The sequence below is a fragment of the Balaenoptera musculus genome, chromosome 6, assembly GCF_009873245.2.
Source record: "Balaenoptera musculus isolate JJ_BM4_2016_0621 chromosome 6, mBalMus1.pri.v3, whole genome shotgun sequence".
NCBI lineage: Eukaryota > Metazoa > Chordata > Mammalia > Artiodactyla > Balaenopteridae > Balaenoptera > Balaenoptera musculus.
This window is the reverse complement of record NC_045790.1, coordinates 8031184-8055591: the sequence shown is the minus strand read 5'-3', so window position 1 is coordinate 8055591 and position 24408 is coordinate 8031184. Positions and strand designations below refer to the sequence as shown.

General features: G+C 38.9%; 1 protein-coding gene across 1 annotated transcript in view; it reads left to right on the top strand.

The window, feature by feature from the left end:
* The first annotated feature begins 219 nt into the window (after positions 1-219).
* The window catches only part of MTMR9 (myotubularin related protein 9), a 78361-nt gene continuing 54172 nt past the window's right edge, over positions 220-24408 (top strand). The window contains exons 1-3 of the mRNA XM_036854572.1: positions 220-807; positions 13622-13730; positions 18231-18356. Of these exons, the coding sequence (XP_036710467.1) occupies positions 626-807; positions 13622-13730; positions 18231-18356 (417 nt within the window). The 5' untranslated portion in view covers positions 220-625. The remainder of the gene's footprint in view (positions 808-13621; positions 13731-18230; positions 18357-24408) is intronic.

Here is a 24408-nt window from a genome sequence, read left to right as displayed (position 1 = left end):
AATGTTTGTAGGGATGGCGGGTGCGACGGTTGGCTTGCAGGCAGAGCTTTTTCCTGCTAGGAACACAAATCTTCGATTCCCGCTGTGTTTCCGGAAGCATTCTCATAGGACCCAGGCGGGGACTGACTTCCGGATCGGACTTCCCAGACTTCCGAGTTTCGAGCCCGCCGCTTCCGCCCGGAGTTGCTTTAGGCTCCGCTGCGAGTAGCTACTTTCGCCAGGAGTCTGTAGCGTCTCGGATGTGGAAAGTGGCCCTGGGGCGGCCTCCTTCTTGTCCCCTCAGCTTGCCCACCCGAGGCCGGGTCCCCAGGTGCCGGCGGCGGCGGCTGGGCCTGTCGCGGAGCGTTCTCTTTGCCCGAGTCCTGGGCCTGGGGGAACCGAGCGGTGAGGGAGCGGCGCCCGGCCTGGCCCAGCCCCGGTCCAGCCCCGGCTTTCCCGGGGCCTGTGACGGTGGCCACAGGCCTCGCCGCGCCCATCCCAGCCTGGGGCGGGGCGCGACCTCCCCGCCCGGGTCCCCGCCCCTCCTGCCTGCCCAGCGCCTGGTCATTCCCGTCAGCCCAGCGGCGGCGTAACCGTCTCGCCCCTCCGGGACTCGGCAGTTCCCTGGCTCCGGCCGCTGGGGAACATGGAGTTTGCGGAGCTAATTAAGACGCCACGGGTGGACAATGTGGTGCTGCACCGGCCTTTCTACCCGGCCGTCGAGGGGACCTTGTGTCTTACTGGCCACCACCTGATCCTGTCTTCCCGGCAGGACAACACGGAGGAGCTGTGGCTCCTCCATTCAAACATCGACGCCATCGACAAGCGGTGAGTGCCCATCCCACCCCCTGTTCCGCGGGGAACCTGGGGTCCTCAGGTGCAGGTCTGCGGAAACGCGTCCCATCGCCCAACCAGCCAGCAGATCGAGCCCCCTCTGGCCTAGATTGAGGATTTGAGTTTTAGAAAGCAGAAAACCATCCAAATGAGATACCAGGTTTCCATTCAGTCTGGCTGGGTTATCACGTGGTTGTTATCGTGATTATCATTTTTGGTACATAACACCATGTGGGGGGATATGCAACGTTTTCTTTTAAAATTTCTTTTCCTTGCACCGTCATATTCCTTGAATGTTAACTGTCCATCATAGTTCATGAAGTTGTGATTGAATGTGATTTAGGTAAAGTCTTTACTTGCCACTTTCGAGTATGTAGACTTCAGTATTGTAGTGTCTAAATTCCACAAAACCTTTTCCCTTCCTCTCAAAAATGTTCAGTTTATCATATTTCTCTTTATTTCTTACCTTCTGGGTCATCAATTTAAGATTTCCCACTATGGGAGATTATAATGTCTTTTATTTATTTTTACTCTGGCTTTTGGAAAGAACAGAGTAGGCTCTTAAACAAAGGTATTAATTAACCTCTTATTTTGCACCCCAGACTCTTTCTTTCCAGGGTAGTGCCTCAGAGTTGAAAAGTTACACTTCCTTTGCAGTCAAAATTATCATTTCCCCAATGGCTTTGTACTTACTCTAGCCAGAAGAAGGTAAATTGGTTATCCAGTGAACACGAAAGTATAAATGAATGACAACAGCTTTTTCTATTACCTCTCAGGAGAATTTGGATACAGTATTAAGAAGATTCCTAGAGAGGTTATGCCTTAAAAGAAAATACTTTCTAATAGTAGAAGTTAATACAGGTGAAGTGGTGATAAATTTTTTTCAAGCAGAGGGCTCTTGTTAGATTCCTGAGATCACCTTCTCCTGTGTAAAAGTTTTCAGCTGTTACTCATCTATCAATATTCAGTTTAACCATTTCAATCTGCCACCCCTTTCACAGGTTCTTCTGTTAATCCCACAAGGAGAAATAATTCCCCTCACCTTGAAATCCTATAGCTCTTTAATTATACCTCTTTCGTAAGTATATTTTACAATCTGTATTTTGATAGTTACATATATGTTAGCTCCTTGAAGCCAGGACGCGAATTTGGTTAATTTTTGTCTCCTTCAAAACTGTGGCATGGGCAGATAGGCACATAGGAAATAAAAGGATTAACCGCTGAATGGTCAGTGGTGCTGTAGAATACAAATTAGAGTTTCTCCATGCCACCAACTCTTTTCTTTCTTCCTTACCTCTTTCTGTGGTTGCTTTTCACTCTCTCATTTCATCGTATTTACCTAGCAGTTACTACACGCTGGGCCTGGTTGGGCTAAACCAAGTATTTAAGATAAGGACTTTTTAATCTGTTAGGGGAGAAATGACAAACTGTACACATTTATCTTTTTCCTGGGAAGCAGCATGATGTAATGGAAAGAGCTCGGTGGTCAGATCAGAGTTTGTTGAATTGTTGCTTTCAGAAAAGAGTTACTTTCATGTGTCTTCTATATGCTGAGCTCTGTCTGGGCTGTGCAGATGCAATGGTGACTAAGACAGATGAGGAGCTTATGTACTAGGGGAGGAGATGGACATTCACATAAATCAACAAATAAATACATAACAACATCAGGTAATAAATGCCAGAAAGGAAAATAAAGGAAGATGTTAGGATAGAGAATGCCTGGAGTCAGTGTATTTAGAAAGAATGTTAGAGAAGACAAGTGACATTTGAATTAATGAAGGGAGGAAGCCTGCAGTGTGACTATTGGAGGAAGGAGCGTTCCAGCCAAAGGGAATGCAAAGGCAGAGACTTGAGACAAGACCATGCCTGGCATGTAGGAGGAAGAACAAAGAGGCAGGTGTGGCAGGAGGGCAGTGAGCACGGGGTAGAAGCTAGGAGGACTAAGGAGACGGCAGAAACGTGGGGGATAAGCAGGGGTCAGATGGTGTAGAGCCTGTTACGCCATGGGGATGGTTTTCATGGGAAGCCTTGGAGAGTTGAAAGCGTGGAAGTAGCAATCGGTAGACTTCTAGAAGATGATTCTGGTGGCTGGCATAAAATGGATTGTAGAAGGGCAATGATTTGTTAGCAAATCATTAAAATTTTTTTCCCTTTCTGTGGATTGCCTGTGAATTTCCTTGGTGTTTCTTTTTCTGGGGTTTTTTTTTTTTTTTTTTTTTTGGCACCAGTTCCTTATATACTCTAGGTATTAATTCTTCGCTTAGACATTGCAGATATCTTCTCCATATCTCTCACCCATTTGTTAACTCTTGTGTGGTGCCCTTTGTGGAACAGAAGTCCTAATTTTAGTACAAAATTCATCGATACTTTATGGTTTGTGCTTTTTAAGTCTTAAGAAGTCCTTCCTTATCCCAAAATTACTAGGATATTCTCCTGCATTTTCTTCCATATTAGCTTTATAGTTTTACCCTTCGTTTTTAGGTCTTTAATTCATTTGGATTCTACCTTTGTTTCAAGTGTGATAAGAATCCAACCTTGTTTTTCTTCATGTAGCAAGCCAGTTTTCCTAAAACCATCATCTAACAACCCATCCTTGACTGATTTATCATATATCAGGTGATTTTATATATATGTATATATAATATATACAGCTTTTGCTGTGCCCTATAAGTTTTGTAATGTCAAGTTTTTGTTTTCATTTTTTTGTCTGTGTTTTATAATTTCCCTTGTGATTTCTTCTTTGATCCATTGGTTGTTTAAAAGTGTATTAATTTCCATAATTTGGTGAATTTCTCAATTTTACTTTTGCTACTGATTTCTAACTTCATCCCATGTGGTCAGAGAAGATACTTTGTATGGTATCTTTTTTTTTTTTTTGGCTGCACCTAGTGGTATGCGGGATCTTAGTTCCCACACCAGGGATTGAACCCATACCCCCTGCAGTGGAAGCTCAGAGTCTTAACCACTGGACTGCCAGGGAGGTCTCTATATCTGTCTTTTAAAATCTGTTGAGACTTGATTTGTGGCCTAACATACGGTCTATCCTGAAAATTGTTCCATGTGCACTTGAGAAGAATGTGTATCCTATTGTTGTTGGGTAGCGTGTTTATGTCTGTTAGGTCTAGTTAGTTTATTGTATTAAGTCCTCTGTTTCCATATGTATATCTGTCTGGTGGGGTATTAAAGTCTCCGACTATTATTGTAGAACTGTCTATTTCTCCTTTCACTTCTGTCAGATTTTGCTTCAAATATTTTGATTGTCATTAGATGTGTAAATGTTTATAATTGTTACACCTTCTTGCTGTGTTGAACCTTTTATTAATAATGTCCTTTGTCTCTCATAACCATTTTTTATTTATAGACTATTTTGTCTAATACTAGTAAAGACTTCCTTGCTGTCTTTTGGTTACTGTTTGCTTGGAATATCTTTTTCCTCCATCCCTTCAATTTCAACTTGTTTGTGTCTTTGGATCTCAAGTGAGTCTCTTGTGAGACAGACTATAGTTGGATCATATGTTTTTATCCATTCTGCCAATGTCTATCCTTTGACAGTTTAATCCGTTTACATTTAAAGTAATTATTGGTAAGGAGGGACTTACTTCTGTCATTGTGCTGTTTGTTCTCTATATGCCTTAAAGCTTTTCTGTCCCTCATTTCCTTCATTATTGTCTTCTTTTGCACATAGTTGATTTTATTATAATGAAATGTTTAAAATTTTTTCTCATTTACTGTTGTGTATATTCTGTAGCTGTTTTCTTTGTGGTTACCATGGGGATTAAATTTAACATCCTAAAGTTATAATACTCTAATTTGAATTTATACCAGCTTAACTTCAAAAACATACAAAAACTCTACTCCTTTATAGCTCTGTCCCCACTGCTTTCCATTGATGTCATAAAATTACATTTTTATGTATTTGGGCCTGAAAACATACTCTAATAATTCTTTTAAATGTGTCAGTCTCTTAAATCATGTAGAAAATAAAATGTGCGTTTACAAACCATTGTTACAATAATACTAGCTTTTTTAAAAAACTATTTATTTATTTATTTTTGGCTGTGTTGGGTCTTCGTTGCTGCATGTGGGCTTTTTCTAGTTGTGGCGAGTGGGGGCTACTCTTCATTGCATTGTGTGGGCTTTTCATTGCGGTGGTTTCTCTTTGTTGCAGAGCATGGGCTCTAGGTGTGCGGGCTTCAGTAGTTGTGGCACGCGGGCTCAGTAGTTGTGGCTCGCAGGCTCTAGAACGCAGGCTCAGTAGTTGTGGCACACGGGCCTAGTTGCTCCGTGGCATGTGGGATCTTCCCAGACCAGGGTTCGAACCCATGTCCCCTGCATTGGCAGGTGGATTCTTACCACTGCACCACCAGGGAAGTCCCAATACTAGCTTTTATAATTGCCTTTTTTTTACCTTTTTGAGATCTTTATTTCTTCATTCAGCTTCAAATTACTGTCTAGTGTCCTTTCATTTCACCTTGCAGGATTCCCATGAGTATTTCTTGCAGAGCACATCTAGTGCTCACAAGCTCCCACAGCTTTTGTTTATCTGGGAATGTCCTAATTTCTCCCTCACTTTTGAAGGACAGTTTTGCTTGATATCAGATTTTTAAATAAATTTATTTATTTATTTATTTATTATTTATTTTTGGCTGTGTTGGGTCTTCGTTTCTGTGCGAGGGCTTTCTCCAGTTGTGGTGAGTGGGGGCCACTCTTCATCACGGTGCGTGGGCCTCTCACTGTCGCAGCCTCTCCTGTTGTGGAGCACAGGCTCCAGACACTCAGGCTCAGTAATTGTGGCACACGGGCTTAGTTGCTCCGCGGCATGTGGGATCTTCCCAGACCAGGGCTCGAACCCGTGTCCCCCGCACTGGCAGGCAGACTCTTAACCACTGCGCCACCAGGGAAGCCCTTGATATCAGATTTTTAGTTGACGGTTTTTCCTTTTAGCACTTTGAATGTATCAGCCCACTGTCTTCTAGCTCCAAAGTTTTTGAGTTCCTGGTGTGGGTCTCTTTGAGTTAATCTTACTCAGAGTTCATTGAGGTTTTTGGATGTTTATAGTCACGTCTTTCATCAAATTTGGGAAATTTTCAGCCATTCTTTTCTCAAATATCCTCTCTGCCCTTTTCTTTCTCTCTTCTGTTTCTGGGACTCCCACTGTGTGTGTGTTGGTCTGCTTGTTGGTGCCTCACAGGTCACTTTTCTTTAATCTTTTTTTCTTTCTGTTTCTCAGACTTGATAATTTCCATTGTCCTGTCTTCAAGTTTGCTGATTCTTTCTTCTGCTTGCTGAGAATCTGCTTTTGAATCCCTCTTGTGAATTTTTGATTCCAGTTCTTAACACTTTTCAGCTCCAGAATTTCTTTCTTTTTTTTTTTTTTAGGTTTTCTATCTCTTTATTGATATTTCTGTTTTGTTCACACATTATATTCTTGACTTTCTCCATATCTTCCTTTAGTTCTTTGAGCATCTTTAAGACTGTTAAAGACTTTGTCTAAGATATCATCTTCCATTAAATCTTTTTCAGGGACAGTTTCTGTTTATTTATTTTTTACCTTTTGAATGGGCCATGCTTTCCTGATAATTTCTCTGCCTTGTGATTTTTTTTTTTTCCTTTGCTCAACACTGGATGTTTAGATCTAATAATGTGGTAACTCTGGAAAACAGATTCTCCCTCCTCCCCAGGGTTTGCTGTTTTGGGGTGTTTCTTTTGTTTATTATTTTTGTTTTTTTGACTGCTGTAGGATGTCTATGCCAAGGATCAGCCTGAGGTGTAAACTTAAGGCTTTCTCAGGTCTTTTCTGAGCCTGGGTATGTGCAGTCACAGTCACCTCCTAATTTTCCTATATATACAGTTGTTTTCAGATGTCCTGATCTTTAATGTCTGGTGCCTGAAAGGGGAAAAGTGAAAAATGAAGAGGAGTGGGAAGAGAGCTGACCCTCTAAATCCACTGAAAGTCACCGATTGGGGGCTGGGGGCATCTTGCAACAGTGGGAGGAATTGCAGCAATGGCTGCCTGCCTCTTTGCACCTCTGTGATCAGAATCAGCAATCAACAATCACAGCACAGATCCCTGAGATTTGGAGGACAGGGTCCCTTCTGCCCACCCTGGCTCCTATAAGCTGTGTGCAAGCTGCTCTAAGAACATATACACAGCTGCCTGCCACTTGGGTGGGGGTGGGGAATGGGTAGCTGCTGTTTTGCTAAGAGCTGAATTTATCCAAAATTAACTGCAATTTATTATCCAAGTCTTTCCCTAGAAGTTGCAAGCCTTTAATAGACATCAGAGTTCCAAAATAGGTACAGCAAAGAGATTCTGCCAGTGCAATTGTTATCTAGGTGGGAAGACAGATTCCTAATGCTTCTGATTCCACTATCTTCCAGAATCCTTTCCCTTATTGAGTTTTGAGGTTTTTTTTTTTCTAAGTATATTCTGATACAAGTCTTTTATCAAATATAAGATTTGCGAATGTTTTCTCTCAGTCTGTGGCTTGTCTTTTTATTCTCTTTGTGTCTTTCAGAGAACAAACATTTAAAATTCTGAAGACATACAGTTTATTAGCTCTTTTATAGACTGGGGTTGTGATATCTAAGAAATCTTTGCCTAACCCAAGGTCACAAAGATTTTCTCCCATGTTTTCTTCTAGAAGTTTTATAGTTTTAGGTTTAGATATATGATCCATTTTTAGTTGGTTTTGTATATGGTTCATGTATAGATCCAAATTCTTTTTTTCATATAGATATCTGATCGTTGTAGCACCATTTCTTGAAAAGTCTGCCCTTTTTTCAATGAATTGTCTTTGCACACCTTTGTCCATATGTAAGTGAATGTATTTCTAGACTTTCTTCTCTATTCCATTGATCTATTTGATGCCATTGCTGCCACAGTCTTTATTTTTATATTAAGTCTTTAAATTATATAGTGTTAGCTGTCTGATTTTGTTATTATTCCAAGTTGTTTTGGTTATTTGAGGTCATTTGCATTTCCATATGAATTTTAAAAATTCATTTTTGGCCATACCATGCAGCTTGCAAGATCTTCCCCGACCAGGGATTGAACCCGCACCCTCGTCCGTTGAAGTACAGCATCCTAACTACTGAACCGCCAGGGAATTCCTCCATATGAATTTTAGAATCAGCTTGTCAATTTCTTTTTAAGAAAGGCCTGTTGTGAGAATTGTGGTGAACCTGTTGATAAATGAACTTGATGAGAATTAACATAGGATATCATAATATTGAGTCTTCTGACTTATGAACAAATCTCTCTCTCCATTTATCTTATTTAGGTCTCAAATTTCTTTCAGCAGTGTGTTATAGTTTTCACTCACAGGTCTTTCACATCTTTTGTCAGAATTTCCTCTATGTATTTCATATTTTTTTATGCTGTTTCAAGTGATATTTTTCAAATTTCAGTTTCCAATTACCTGTTTGTATTAATCATTTTTTAAAAATTTTTATTTATTTTATTTTTGGCCACATTCTGTCTTCGTTGCTGTGCATGGGTTTTCTCTAGTTGCGGCAAGTGGGGGCTACTCTTCGTTGCAGTGCGTGGGCTTCTCATTGTGGTGGCTTCTCTTGTTGCGGAGCATGGGTTCTAGGCACGTGGGCTTCGGTAGTTGTGGTGCACGGGCTTAGTAGTTGTGGCTCACGGGCTCTAGAGCGCAGGCTCAGTAGTTGTGGCGCATGGGCTTAGTTGCTCTGCAGCATGTGGGATCTTCCTGGACCAGGGCTCGAACCCATTTCCCCTGCATTGGCAGGCAGATTCTTAACCACTGCGCCACCAGGGAAGTCCAGTACAATGTTGAACAGAAGTGGTGAGAGGGAACATCCTTGTATTATTCCTGATCTTAGTGAGAAAGCATTCAGTCTTTCTCATTAAGTATGCTATTAGTGGTAGAGTTTTTTGGTTTTTTTGTTTTTGTAAATGCTCTTATCAGGTGGAAGAAGTTCACTTCTGTTCCTAGTTTGCTGAGAGTTGGGTTGTTTTGTTTCATTTTAAAATCATGAATAGCTGTTGGATTTTGTCAAATGCTTTTTCTATATCTGTTGAGATGAGCATATTGTTTTTCTTTTTCAGCTTGTTAATATGGTAAATTACTTTGTTAAACCACCCTTGCATTTTTGGGATAAACCCCATTTGCTCGTGGTACATTATCCTTTTTATATATTGTTGGATTTAATATGCTAACGTTTTGTTTAGAAATTTTACATCTGTGTCTATGAGGGATATTTGTCTGTAGTTTTCTTGTGATATTTTTGGGTTTTGTATTTGGGAAATGCTGGACTTTAGGTGTGAATTGAGAAGTAATTGCCTCTTCTCAGTTTTTTGGAAGAGTGTGTCTTGACTTGATAGTATTTTTTCCTTAAATGTTTTATAGAATTCATCAGTGAAGCCACCCAGGACTGGAGTTTTCTTTGTGGGGAAGATTTTATTGAAAATTTCAGTTTATTTAGTAAATATAGATCTAACCAGGTTATTTATTCTTGAATGATCTTTACTAGTTTGTGTCTTCTGAGGAATTTGTCCATATCATTTACCTTGTTGAATTTATTGGGATAAAATTGTTTCTAATATTCCCTTATTATTTTTTAATGTCTGTGGAGTCTGTAGTGATTGTAACCTCTCTCATTTCTGACATTGGTAAATTGTGACTTTCTTTATTCCTGATCAGTCTGGCTAGAATTTTATCACTTTTATTGATCTTTTGAAACAATCATTTTTGCTTTCATTTTTCCCTAGAATCTTCTCTTATTTCATTATTTTTTTTTCTTTTTATCTTTATTATTTAATTTTCTCTGCTTTGGATTTAACTTGCTGTTCTATTTCTAGTGTAGTGGAATCTGAGGTCACTAGTTTGAGACCCAAATTTTCTTCATTAATTTCCTTCTTTCCTAATATAGGTGGTCTCCTCAGACTATCAACCCCACCCAGTTTTCCTCTCCCTTCACTATAACTTGGAAAATCTCAAAACAGTAAATTGGGGCAGTCACTGGACTCACCCATCTCCCAGAGAGCTCTGTTCTTTGTTGTCTGATGTTCAGTGTCTTGAAAACAGTCTTTCCTTATATTTTGCCCAGTTATTTTGGTTGTTTCGGGTAGGAGGGTAAATCTGGTCCCTGTTATTCCACCTTTGCCAGAAGTGGAAGTGCCAAGAGTATGAGTTTTCAAAATACATTTCATAAGAGGCATTCCACTGTGTTGTTTAGTAGTGGATATCTGGTGGAATTTTCTTTGCTAGGATTTGACCCATGTTGATAATTTTTGCTTATCCAAATTCACAGTGCAGTGATGTTGGGCATGGGGGTATTTACAGTTGAAGTAGAATTTGGGAAGAGTAGCTGTAGGAGTTGTTTTCCTAAGCTAGGCACAGTATAAATAAAATTATCCGCTTTAGATCAATATAAGAATTCTTAATTTAGGGAATACTCAGAAGTATTAATGGGAAAGAATTGGGGCAGTCAGTGGCAAAGCAAAAGGAAAATCAGAACTATCAACAAGTGCAGACAAAAAAAAAAAAACAAGAAAAGGAAGACAAAAATCCCAACTAAGGTAAAATTAAATTTGTTCAAAACTTACTGATACAAAATTTATGATTACACGTGGCATTTACTCTGAAGTTTTCCTTGACTTAGAATAGATATTGCAAGTTAATAGGTTTTAAAGACTGAAAAAAAGATACTTATTTTTCAAATCAACTGCTGTAAGTTTGGAAGTAAGTAAAATCTGAAATGAACTGTTTTTCTATGCTTTGGAAATATCTCTACACAAACACTTAATACATTAATTACAGATCTGTTTTTCCTATTATTTGAAGTAAGGCCCCTAATAATCTCCATTAAATGAATTGGCCAGCATGAATTACTTTATATATTTGAAAAAAATTTTAAATACATATATTTAAAATTATTTGTGGCTCACATTTTAATGATGCAGGCTTGATTCTTCCTTAATTAGATTACTAGGGGAGAAGAAAGTTGAATACAGGCACACGGCGGAGGTATTGCAGGTTTAGTTCCAGACCGCCTCAGTAAAGCCGATATGACAATAAAGCAAGTCACATGAATTTTTTGGTTTCCCAATGCATGTAAAAGTTATTATACACTATACTGTAGTTTATTAAATGTGCAGTAGCATTATATCTAAAAAAGCAGTGTACATACCTTAATTTAGAAATACTTTATTGCTAAAAAATGCTAATCATCATCTGAGCCTTCAGTGAGTTGTAATCTTTTTGCTGGTGGAGGGTCTTGCCTCAGTGCTGATGAATGCTGACTGATCAGGGTGATGGGTGCTGAAGGTTGAGGTGGCTGTGAAAATTTCTTAAAATAAGACAGCAGTGAAGTTTGCCACATTGATTCTTTCCTTTCAAGAACAATTTCTCTGTAGCATGCAATGCTGTTGATAGCATTTTTCCCACAGTAGGACTTTTTTCAAAATCAGAGTGAATCCTTTCAAACCCTCTTGCTGCTTTATCAACTAAGTTTATGTAATATTCTAAATCCTTTGATGTCATTTCAACAGTCTTCATCAGGTGTAGATTCCATTTCAAGAAAACACTTTGTTCAACTCCTTATCCATTAAAGTTTTATCATGAGACTACAGCAGTTCATTCACACCTTCAGGCTCCACTTCTAATTCTAGTTCTCTTGCTATTTCCACCACATCTGCAGTGACTTCCTCCACTGAAGTCTTGAACCCCTCAACATTATCCTTGAGGGTTGGAATCAACTTCTTCCAAACTGCTGTTAATGTTAATATTTTGACCTCTTCCCATGAATCAGAGATATTCTTAATGGCATCTAGAATGGTGAATCCTTTGCAGAAAGTTTTCAATTTACTTTGCCCCGTTCTATCAGAAGAATCACTATGTATTGTAGCTATAGCCTTATGAAATCTATTTCTTTTTTTAAAAAATTAATTAATTAATTAATTTTTGGCTGCGTTGGGTCTTTGTTGCTGCTCGCGGGCTTTCTCTAGTTGTGGCGAGTGGGGGCTACTCTTTGTTGTGGTGCGTGGGCTTCTCATTGCAGTGGCTTCTCGTTGCGGAGCACGGGCTCTAGGCGTGTGGGCTTCAGTAGTTGTGGCTCGTGGGCTCTAGAGCACAGGCTAAGTAGTTGTGGCCCATGAGCTTAGTTGCTCCGCAGCATGTGGGATCTTCCCAGACCAGGGCTTGAACCCATGTCCCCTGCATTGGCAGGCGGATTCTTAACCACCGTGCCACCAGGGAAGTCCCTGAAATATATTTATTAAATAATAAGATTTGAAAGTCAAAATTACTCCTTGATCCATGGTCTGCAGAATGGGCATTGTGTTAACAGGCATGAAAACAAATATTAATGTCATTGTACGTCTCCATCAGATAATGGGTGATCAGGTGCATTGTCAATGAGCAGTAATATTTTGAAAGGAATCTTTCTGAACAATAGGTCTCAACAGTGAGCTTAAAATACTTAGTAAACCACGTTGTAAACAGATGTGCTGTCATCCAGGCTTTGTTGTTCCATTTATAGAGCACAGGCAGAGTATATTTAACATAATTCTTAAGGGCCCGAGGACTTTGGGAATGGTATATGAGCACTGGTTTCAACCTAAAGTCACCAGCCACACTATCCCCTAACAAGAGGGTCCGTCTGTCCTTAGAATCTTTGAAGCCAGGCACTGACTTCTCCTCTCTAGCTACGGAAGTCCTCAGATGGCCTCTCCTTCCAGTATAAGGCTTTGTCTACCTTGAAAATCTGTTGTTTAGTGCAGCTACCTTCATGAATTATCTTAGCTAGATCTCCTGGATAACTTGCTGCTTCTTCTACATCAGCACTTGCTGCTTTGCTTTTACTTTTATGTTATGGAGATGGCTTCTTTCCTTAAATCTCATGAGCCAACTTCTGCTAGCTTCAGACTTTTCTTTTATAGCTTCCTTGCCTCTCTCTGCCTTCAGAGAATTAGAGTTAGGGCCTTGCTCTGGATTAGGCTTTGATTTACGGGAATGTTGTGGCTGGTTGATCTTCTATCCAGCCCATTAAAACTTTCTTCATATCAGCAATTAGGCAGTTTTGCTTTCTTATCATTCATGTGTTCACTGGAGTAGCACTTTTAATTTCCTTCAAGGACTTTTCCTTTGCATTCACACCTTGCTACCTATTTGTCATAAGAGATAACTTTTGGCCTGTCTCGACTTCTGACATGCCTTCCTCACTAAGCTTAATCCTTTCTAGCTTTTGATGTTAAAGTAAGATGTGTGACTCTTCCTTTTACTTGAGCTCTTAGAGGGCATTATAGAGTTATTAATTGGCTTAATTTAAATATTTTTGTGTCTAAGGGAATAGGGAGGCCTGAGGAGAGGGAGAGAGGTGGGGAAACGGCAGTTGGTGGGGCAGTCAGAGGACACACATTTATCAATTAAGTTCACTGTAGTATATGGGCATGGTTACTGGTGCCCCAAAACAATTAAAATAGTAACATCAAAGATCATTGATCACAGATCACCATAACAAATATAATAACAATAACAACAATAATAATAATAAAGTTTGAAATATTGTAAGAATTACCAAAATGTGATGCAGAGAGATGAAGTGAGCAAATGCTGTTGGAAAAATGGCGCCGATAGACTTGCTGGACACAGGGTTGCCACAAACATTCAATCTTTAAAAAACGCAATATCTGCGATGCTCAATAAAGTGAAGTGCAATAAAAGAAGGTCTGCCTGTATAGATGGTGATTATAACTAACCTCCTCTTTTTAAAGAAATAATCATATACTTTGAGTTGGGAGTATATAGGTCCCTAAGCATAATTTATAATTTTTTTATAGGTTTGTGGGACCACTGGGTACCATCATCATAAAATGTAAGGATTTTCGAATTATTCAGTTGGATATTCCTGGAATGGAGGAATGTTTGAATATAGCCAGTTCCATTGAGGTAAGTATTTTGGAAGCAAAATGTGATGAAAATAAATAATCATTAAAAGGAACCTTATTTTCTGCTTCACTGTAGCTCTTATGTTTTTTTTTTTAACATCTTTATTGCAGTATAATTGCTTTACAATGGTGTCTTAGTTTCTGCTTTATAACAAAGTGAATCAGCTATACATATACATATATCCCCATATCTCCTCCCTCTTGCGTCTCCCTCCCACCCTCCCTATCCCACCCCTCAGGTGGTCGGTCACATAGCACTGAGCTGATCTCCCTGTGCTATGCGGCTGCTTCCCACTAGCTATCTATTTTACATTTGGTGGTATATATAAGTCCATGCCACTCTCTCACTTCGTCCCGGCTTACTCTTCCCCCTCCCCGTGTCCTCAAGTCCATTCTCTACGTCTGAGTCTTTATTCCTGTCCTGCCCCTATATGTTTCTTTTAGATACTTAGTCATGTTGTGTGACTCAAATATTGAAGACTGAATGGAAGAGCCTCACCCTGAGTCATTGTTATAGGAATGTAAAAAGATTTCATTGACTTAACAGCAGTTTTTAATGCTGCTTATTCTTCTGGGTTTATCGATGTTGTAGCATGTGACAGGAATTCCTTCCCTTTTAAGGCTGAATAATATTCCATTGTGTGTATATAAATGCTGAGACTTCTTAAAAACGTTATTTCTTTTGTAAAGCAAGTAATTATCAACAATGATTGTAGTCTTGTGTTTGTTTTTAGTAAATCTGAATTTCCATATATTATGTTTGCTTAAGACAGGATGTATTTGTTTTATATTTACAGAAATGATATTGAATATCTGTTCAGATTACAAATAATAGAAATTTTACTTGGATAATTTAATCTTTTTTTTTAAATTTTTATTTATTTATTTATTTATTTATGGCTGTGTTGGGTCTTCGTTTCTGTGCGAGGGCTTTCTCTAGTTGTGGCAAGTGGGGGCCGCTCTTCATCGCGGTGCGTGGGCCTCTCATTATCGCGGCCTCTCTTTTTGCGGAGCACAGGCTCCAGACGCGCAGGCTCAGTAGTTGTGGCTCACAGGCCTAGTTGCTCCGCGGCATGTGGGATCTTCCCAGACCAGGGCTCGAACCCGTGTCTCCTGCATTGGCAGGCAGACTCTCAACCACTGCGCCACCAGGGAAGCCCAAATAATTTAATCTTTAAATTGAAGAGCTCACAGTGTTTTCTTTCCCATTTTAACCAACTATTTTGGTATACCCTCAGATTTTAAGTTGCTTTATTTTAAATCATTGCCACTAAATTATAGCAATTAACTTTATGTTTACAGTATTTTCTAGGTAATTATAGAGACACACTGATTTTTTTTTCCTTCTGTCTTTGAGTGACTGATCTGGGCTTTGTATGCAAAATAAATGCTATTGGCTGAACTGTTAAAGGGAGCAGAAAGGCTTAAATCTGTAGGATCTCATTTGGCTTTTAAACAAAAATAGAGAAATAGAGGAACCACCGTTGTGGTACTGAGAAAATGGCATGTAGCATTTTTCTTTCTGCTTTTGCTAAATTTTACTTAAGGAAATGAGAAGATGAGCTGAACTGTTTGTCTTACATTTTCATCATTTGGAAATAACACAGTAATGTTGATTTGGCTGAATTTGCTGACATGAGTGAGAAACGCACTGTGGCTTCTAGGCTGTTAAAGGGAAATGCTTTCCTGCTATTTGGGCTGGGGAATGCCACTCACCCACTTCAGTTGAGCATGTGTTTTTTTTTCAGTTGTGGGTTTGGATTTTCACCGTCCTGTCCACATTTTTTTTTCTTATCCCTTTTATAACTTGTAAGATAGCTGGTGGGTGTTAGTGAAGTTGCCTGCGGTGAAGAAACAGGGCAAAAAGCCTGTTACCCCACTTGCTGATTGCATTTACTTAACTTCTTGGCATCTGACACTAATCAGTTGTTTATTTAGCTACACATATTACCTAAAGCTCTGTAGAAACTGACTGATTATGTAGAAACTGACTGATTATGTAGAAGCCCTTAAGGCTGAAAAGAATCGGTAAGTAATTTGACCTTAGAAAATGAATGCTCTGTTGATTGTTTTAACAGCATAGTAAATACACATAGTGTACTTGGCCTCTAGCCTTTTCCTGGCATCCAATTTCGCTCCCTTATTCTATACTTCTTGACATAATTTGGTAGTAATAAGTGCATTTCTTATAAAGCACAGTTGAACTATTCTTTGTTATCAAAATCCATATACCCAAATATATTCTGTTGCCATAAATAGAATCCCATTGGAAGAATAACTGGCAAGTGCTTGGTTTTCTAAATTATAGCAGGAAGTCAGATGAATCTTATTTTCTGTATAGTTTCAGTGGCCTTTTAGGGTTGAAACGACTTCAGTTCTTTGAGCATTAATGTGTTTAAAGGAAAAGTTCTGTCTCTAGTGACATGAAATGTAATCACGACAAGTCTGAGCCTGAGTGCTTATTGCCTGCCAGAATGGTTGCTGACGTGCATTTAAAATAATGGTTGTACCAATCACTATGGAATACAGTATGGAGGTTCCTCAAGAAATTAAAAATAGAACTACCATATGATCCAGCAATCCCACTTCTCGGTATATATCCAAAGGAAATAAAATCATTGTCTTAAAGAGATATCCGTACTCCCATGTTCACTGCAGCATTATTCATAATAGCCAAGGTATAGAAACAACCCAAGTGTCTGTTGATGGATGAATGAATAAGGAAAATCACACACACACACACACACACACACACACACACACACACACACAATGGAATATTATTCAGCCTTAAAAAAGAAAGCAGTCCTGCCATTTGCAACAACATGGATGAAACTGGAGGGCGTTGTGTTAAGTGAAATAAGCCAGACAGAGGAAGACAAATACTGCATGGTATCACTTATATGTGGAATCTAAAAAATAAAAAAAAGCAAACATAGAAACAGGGAGTAGAAAAGTGGTTTCCAGGGGCTGGAGGTAGGTGAAATAGGGAGAGGTTGGTAAAAGTTACAGATGTTTATTTATGAGATAAGGTTTGAGAATCTAATGCATAACATGGACTATAGTTGATAACACTGTATTATGTAAGTGAAGTTTGCTAAGAGAGTAGAACTTAGATGTTTTCATAAACAACAACAGAAGGTAAATATGTGAGGTGATGGATGTGTTAATTAACTCGATGGGGGAAAACCCTTTTGCGATGTGCATGTGTATCACATCATCACTTTGTACATTTGAAATATCTTACAGTTTAATAAAACTGCCAATTTATACCGCAGTAAAGCTGGAAAAAAATTTTATTTAATATTGCGAAGAATATCTTTTAAATAATAAAATTTAAAAATTAAATAAATAAAATAAAATAAAGGTTCTACTGACCTGATCTTTCTGTGACCTAAAAGGAGGTAGCTTTATTCTGAGAGCTAGGGGATGTTAGCATGATGTTGGGCCCTCTTCCCCCCTCCAGCTGAGTGTCTCCAAAATTACTGCAGTTTGAATTATGCTAATTGATTTTGGTGCCTTTTTTTTCCACTCATAGAAATGCTTCTAAAACTCCCCTGTCAGAAGGATGAAACTGCCAGGTGATCCGTTTCTCAGTTCCTCCATCTAGTCAGGTTTTCCTGGTGTTGTCACCAGAATTCAAGTGCTTCAGATGGCAATAGGCTCATTTTGGGACCACAGAGTTATTGCCCCGGTTTTGGGTCAGTGTAGCATAAAGGTATGAGGATACCTGACCATATCACTCTAGGAAGGGAGGAAATTTCACATCGATGGAAGCTGTGTGGAGCATGTGACAGGTAAAATTATTTTAGAGTTTATTATGTGCCAGGCACTGTTCTAGCCCTGTTAACATACATTTTCTCTCTTAATGCTCCCATCAGCCCTAAGAGGTAGGTACTGTGAGGTAGACCTATGAGGTTATTTCTTCTATTTTACAGCTAAGGAAAGTGAGGTGTAGAGTGGTTACATTACTTAAACACTCTTGCATTGGCATCTGGAATTTGAGTCCAGCAGTCTGACTCCCTTTGGACTCTTTGGCTACTAAGCTTTTTTACAATTGCTAACACACACTGATTTTAAATAATTTATATATGTTTATATATAGTTCATAACTGGATTTTGAGCCAAGGCCTTACTGACTAACCAAAACCTGTTCTCTGGTCCCCAGAAATATTTGGACCTTTTTATTAGGGCTTATTAAATGGTCTCAAGAAGGAGTTTTTTTCATTTTTCTCCTGAGTAGGTGTGCACATTGTTTTGTTCTTTTGTTCATTCAGCAAATGCTAATTGAGTGTATGTTATGTGCCAGAAACTTTGTTAGAGGCTGAAAGCATGGTAATTAGCCTCAGTAAGGTATAATTGTGTCTAGTGATAAATACCATGTTAGAGAAATATATTGGGTGTCCATCATTATTAGGCCGTATTTAATACCAATTTGGCAATTAGGAAGTGTTTAAAATTGTGATATGTTCCAATTTTCTTTATTTCTTTTTTCCTCTAGGCATTATCTACCCTGGACTCCATCACTCTGATGTACCCTTTCTTTTACCGGCCCATGTTTGAAGTGATAGAAGATGGCTGGCATTCTTTCCTTCCTGAGCAAGAGTTTGAACTCTACTCTTCAGCTGTGAGTAACTTTTGAGAGAGCTATGGGTAATGAGAAATAACCCAGCACTTTACTTGTGAAAATGATCCCTTCCTTTTGACGAGTAATAAGGTGCAGTTGACTTATCCATGCCTAAAAGAAGTATCTATTAGCTATTAGTGCTGCAGCCTTTGCCATTGAGAGATTTGTATAATTTGTTCCCAGTGCTGCAGCTTAAGTAATTTTTCTTCTAGTGGATTTACTGATAAAACATTAAGATCTTCATAAAGATAGTCCTGACATGTTTTAATTTGGGGGTGTTTTAAAAGTGTCTTCCTAGAAACAGCTTTATATACAGTAATTAGGTTCTGAGCCATCTCCCAAAAGTCTGTTGAACCCACTGTGTATCTAGGAGAGCACTAGAGAACCATGTATCGATTTGTTTTTGTGGGAAGATTTTTGTGATTTTATAAGTTGGGTTACTAAGACCAGTGTACTAGATCCACGTGTTCTTTCTGGAAGATTGGCAGATTGGCAGGACCTTCCTGCACACTTTCTGCTTCTACTGCTGCCCACCCTCCTGAAGCCATTTTTTTCTTAGCTTTTGTTAATACTTTTTCCATCCTGATACTTGCTTTTACTGTTAAGTATTCTGCCAGTGGACGGTAATAGTACCCAAATAAACTGTACATATGAAATGAGAAGATATACATAAATGCCAGATTAAAAACAATGAAGTTTTTTCTATCCCACTTTTACTTATGAGTGGGATGTTGTTTATAAAGGTTTTTTGCTTTCACCAAAAAAGAAACATCTGTGTCTGTCATTGAGTGTTCCTTTCCCTTCTCCCCTAACTGGCTGAAATGTACAAATACCCGAAAAAAGGAATGGGCTGTATCTCATTAGGAAAGAAGCTGCAATTGTCCAATAAATAGATGCTGTTGGTCTTCAAAAAAAAATTTTTTTTTTTTTTTTTTTTTTTTACTACTTTTCTTTTTCCAACATACCTCTGTAAATGGGTCCTAGGAAGATCAAGAAGTAGGGACCAGGGTGCCATGTAATTTAAAGAACAAAGATGTCCATAGCAGCAAAGTGAGAAAGGAAGGGGAATTTTACATTCTTGTGTATGGAGCATTTTTATATAGTTTGTGGATAACTACCTGTATTTATATTTCTATTCAGGGTCTTTATAGCATTAAAAACTGCATAGTAAACATTCTCAAATGCATGATGCTTTTCTTTCATATCCATTAACTACTAGCTAACAGCTACCTTAGAGGAATCCTTAGTTACTTCCTAGGTGGAAAATGGCACTCAGAATTTGATCTGGAAGGGAGATGTCTGGATGATTTTCTTTGGTTATCCAAAAACGTCTGTATAAATGACTTGCTCATGATTTATCTTGTAGTTAGGTGCCATAAGTGAACCAGTCTAAGTCTACATTCAACAAGCCAACATTCAGATCAGTCTCCTATTCTGTGCAGAAATCCTCTGTGCTAACACATCCATGATGTGGTTGTTCAGCTTCTGCTTGAAATCTCTAGTGCAAGAGAATTTGCAAAATCACACAGTAACGTCCCAGATGGGAACAGTCCTAATACCAAGCTGAAGTTCCCCTGTACTTAGACCCCATGTTTCTGATGTTGCCTTGTGTTTTTCAGGTTGTCTTATTCCTCTACTATGAATTGTTCTTCAAATTAATAACTTTTATGTCCCCATTAAGTTTTCTCTTCTACAGATTAAATATCAGTATTTATTTCAGCCTTTTCCCATAATACTGAACTCAGGGCCCCACCCTGTCTTGGCTGCTTTCCTCAGCAAGGCCTTCAGTTTGTCATTGATTCTCTTAAAATATGGTACCCATAACATTTAGCGTAGATTGGAACTATTACTGATACTTTACTGTAGCCCAAAGTTGCATTGGCCTTTTTCAGAATTAAATTACTAACGAAATAAACTAAAATTCCTTCATCCTTATACATGTGTTATTAAGGGATCCTCCTTGCCTTTTTATTTGTTTGTCCATTCATTCTTTCTTATATTCAACACTGTTTTCCTCGTAGGCATTTCCTTTTGGGGTTAGCTAATTATTTAAGCAATTTGTATATTTGAATTTCTGTTTTATATTCCTGCAAATTTTGTAATCCACAAATTTAATGAGAACATCTTTTTTTTTTTTTTTAATAAATTTATTTATTTATTTTTGCTGTGTTGGGTCTTCGTTTCTGTGCGAGGGCCTTCTCTAGCTGTGGCGAGCAGGGGCCACTCCTCATTGCGGTGCGCGGGCCTCTCACTATCGCGGCCTCTGTTGTTGCGGAGCACAAGCTCCGGACACGCAGGCTCAGTAGTTGTGGCCCACGGGCCCAGCTGCTCCGCGGCATGTGGGATCCTCCCAGACCGGGGCTCGAACCCGTGTCTCCTACATTGGCAGGCAGATTCTCAACCACTGCGCCACCAGGGAAGCCCTAATGAGAACATCTTTAATGCCTTGATTTGAGGTATTTACTTACTATTGCTAGATTATGGAAATTTTAGATAAGCAAAGCATGGTCTCTTCCTTCTAATTGTTCAAAGTCTAATAATGATCTAAGTAATTGAATACAATAAAATAAGTGCTGACAAAATTTCCACAAGGCCCAGGGGAAATGAAATTATTAGATCTGTGTTATAGAAAGTCATTTCTGTTGCAAAATGCTGAGAAACTGCTTAAGAGGATGCTGTAATCATGTAAAGAAGATGGTTGGACCAGTAGCAGAGAGGTTATAGTGCAGAAGGAGTCAGCAAGTGGAATTAAAAGGAGTTGGTGACCCACTCCCTGGATGTGAGAGGTAAAACAGGCAATGGCATCTAGGTTTTACCATTGACATGGGAAAGACAGAAAGAGAAATGTGTTTGACAGGGAATGAGCTGAGTTTTGGGGATGGCAAATTCAAAGGGCCTGTGTGGCACATGTCATTGAATATGTACAAGAGATAGTTTAGAGCTTATATGAGAGATCTGTGTTAAAAATGAAATATTGAGCATAATCAATGTATACATTGTGGGAACCATGGGGAGAAGTTGATATTACTGAGGGAAAGCATCTAAAGTAAGTAGGGGGCCAAGGATGAACCATGTAAGGGATGAGTGGAGGAAAAAGCCAAGGGAAGAGCGAGCTTCAAGTAGGAGGGGGTCACTAATGTGAAAGCTTCTTATTCATTGTTTGTTTAATTCTCTCTCTTCTGGTCTAGGATACAAGCTGCTAGAATATAAACTTTAGGATGGTGGGAAACATACATGTCATTCTTATTCTCTACTGTATTCTTTTTTTTAACATCTTTATTGGAGTATAATTGCTTTACAATGGTGTGTTAGTTTCTGCTTTATAACAAAGTGAATCAACTGTACATATACGTGTATCTCCATATCTCCTCCCTCTTGTGTCTCCCTCTCACCCTCCCTATCCCACCCCTCTAGGTGGTCACAAAGCACTGAGCTGATCTCCCTGTGCTATGCGGCTGCTTCCCTCTAGCTATCTAGTTTACATTTGGTAGTATATATAAGTCCATGCCACTCTCTCACTTCGTCCCAGCTTACCCTTCCCCCTCCCTGTGTCCTCAAGTCCATTCTCTACGTCTGAGTCTTTATTCCTGTCCTGCCCCTAGGTTCCTCAGAACCATTTTTTTTTTTAGATTCCATATATATGTGTTAGCACACAGTATTTGTTTTTCTCTTTGTGACTTACTTCACTCTGTATGACAGACTCTAAGTCCATCCACCTCACTACAAATAACTCAATTTCGTTTCTTTTTATGGCTGAGTAATATTCCATTGTATATATGTGCCACATCTTCTTTATCCATTCATCTGTCAGTGGACACTTAGGTTGCTTCCATGTCCTGGCTATTGTAAATAGAGCTGCAATGAACATTGTGGTACATGACTCTTTTTGAATTATGGTTTTCTCAGGGTATCTACTGTATTCTTAGCACATGATTGGCAAGCAGTAGATATTTGATGAGTGAATGAATATAGGAATGTGTGCATTTATGCAGGATAGGACAAAAGGACAATAAGGCCTTCTATATATCATTGGAATCCTCTGCCAGGTAGACATATATCACTTAATCAGTATTCGTTGAGTAAGGTTCTTTGACCATCTAAAAAACTTACTAAATAGTATTAGCCAGTCCCTTCTTCTCTATTATATCCAAAAGAGATGTATGGTATTGAGAAGACAGAGAACTAAAACTAGCTATCAAGATATCTTATGTTGCATACCAGATATGTTGGCTGATTGACTTTCTGGGACTCAGTTTCCAAGTCTACACGGTGAAAGTATTGGACAAATGATCTTTAAGAGTTCCTCCCCTTTTAACAAGCTTTTATTCTAGGATATCATGAAATATTATTTCAGATACTTTGCTGAAGTACACGTATATAATATATCTGTACTCCCTCAATCTACTACTTCAGAAATTATATACAACAAAGATGATGATAAGGTAATGGTTGAGTAGCTTCTATCTGACAAGACCTCCTGCAGATATACAATGACAAACTATAAATAAAATACAGAAAACTATTACTTGGAGGCTCTGGTAAGTGAACAGAAATCAGCATATTTTAGAGGGGAGTCAAAATTAGAGGAAGTGAATGACAGAGTGCATTTCCTATTTTGCAGGCCTTGTCCTGAGGTCAGTGAAGTTATGGCATTGATGGTATAGGACAGCTAACATTCTGGTGAAAAGCCCACTTTCTCTCTGGTGGGAGGAACCAGGGGAAGGGCTTGGGGAACCAGAGAGCCAGAGGAGGGGAACCTTGATTCTGTAAATAACCCTGAATCTCTGGCTGACACTTTATTTTTTTAACATCTTTATTGGAGTATAATTGCTTTACAATGGTGTGTTAGTTTCTGCTTTATAACAAAGTGAATCGGTTATACATATACATATGTTCCCATATCTCTTCCCTCTTGCATCTCCCTCCCTCCCACCCTCCCTATCCCACCCATCTAGGTGGTCACAAAGCACTGAGCTCATCTCCCTGTGCTATGCGGCTGCTTCCCACTAGCTATCTAGTTTATCTTTGGTAGTGTATATATGTCCATGCCACTCTCTCACTTTGTCACAGCTTACCCTTCCCCCTCCCCACATCCTCAAGTCCATTCTCTACTAGGTCGGTGTCTTTATTCTCATCTTGCCCCTAGGTTCCTCATGACCTTTTTTTTTTTATTAGATTCCATATATATGTGTTAGCATATGGTATTTGTTTTTCTCTTTCTGACTTACTTCACTCTGTATGACAGACTCTAAGTCCATCCACCTCACTACAAATAACTCAATTTCGTTTCTTTTTATGGCTGAGTAATATTCCATTGTATATATGTGCCACATCTTCTTTATCCATTCATCTGTCAGTGGACACTTAGGTTGCTTCCATGTCCTGGCTATTGTAAATAGAGCTGCAATGAACATTGTGGTACATGACTCTTTTTGAATTATGGTTTTCTCAGGGTATATGCCCAGTAGTAGGATTGCTAGGTCATATGGTAGTTCTATTTTTAGTTTTTTAAGGAACCTCCATACTGTTCTCCATAGTCGCTGTATTAATTTACATTCCCACCAGCAGTGCAAGAGGGTTCCCTTTTCTCCACACCCTCTCCAGCATTTATTATTTGTAGATTTTTGATGATGGCCATTCAGACCGGTGTGAGATGATATCTCATTGTAGTTCTGATTTACATTTCTCTAATGATTAATGATGTTGAGCATTCTCTCATGTGTTTGTTGGCAATCTGTATATCTTCTTTGGAGAAATGTCTATTTAGGTCTTCTGCCCATTTTTGGATTGGGTTGTTTGTTTTTTTGATATTGAGCTGCATGAGCTGCTTGTAAATTTTGGAGAGTAATCCTTTGTCAGTTGCTTCATTTGCAAATATTTTCTCCCATTCTGAGGGTTGTCTTTTTGTCTTGTTTATGGTTTCCTTTGCTGAGCAAAAGCTTTTAAGTTTCATTAGGTCCCATTTGTTTATCTTTGTTTTTATTTCCATTTCTCTAGGAGCTGGGTCAAAAAGGATCTTGCTGTGATTTATGTCATAGAGTGTTCTGCCTGT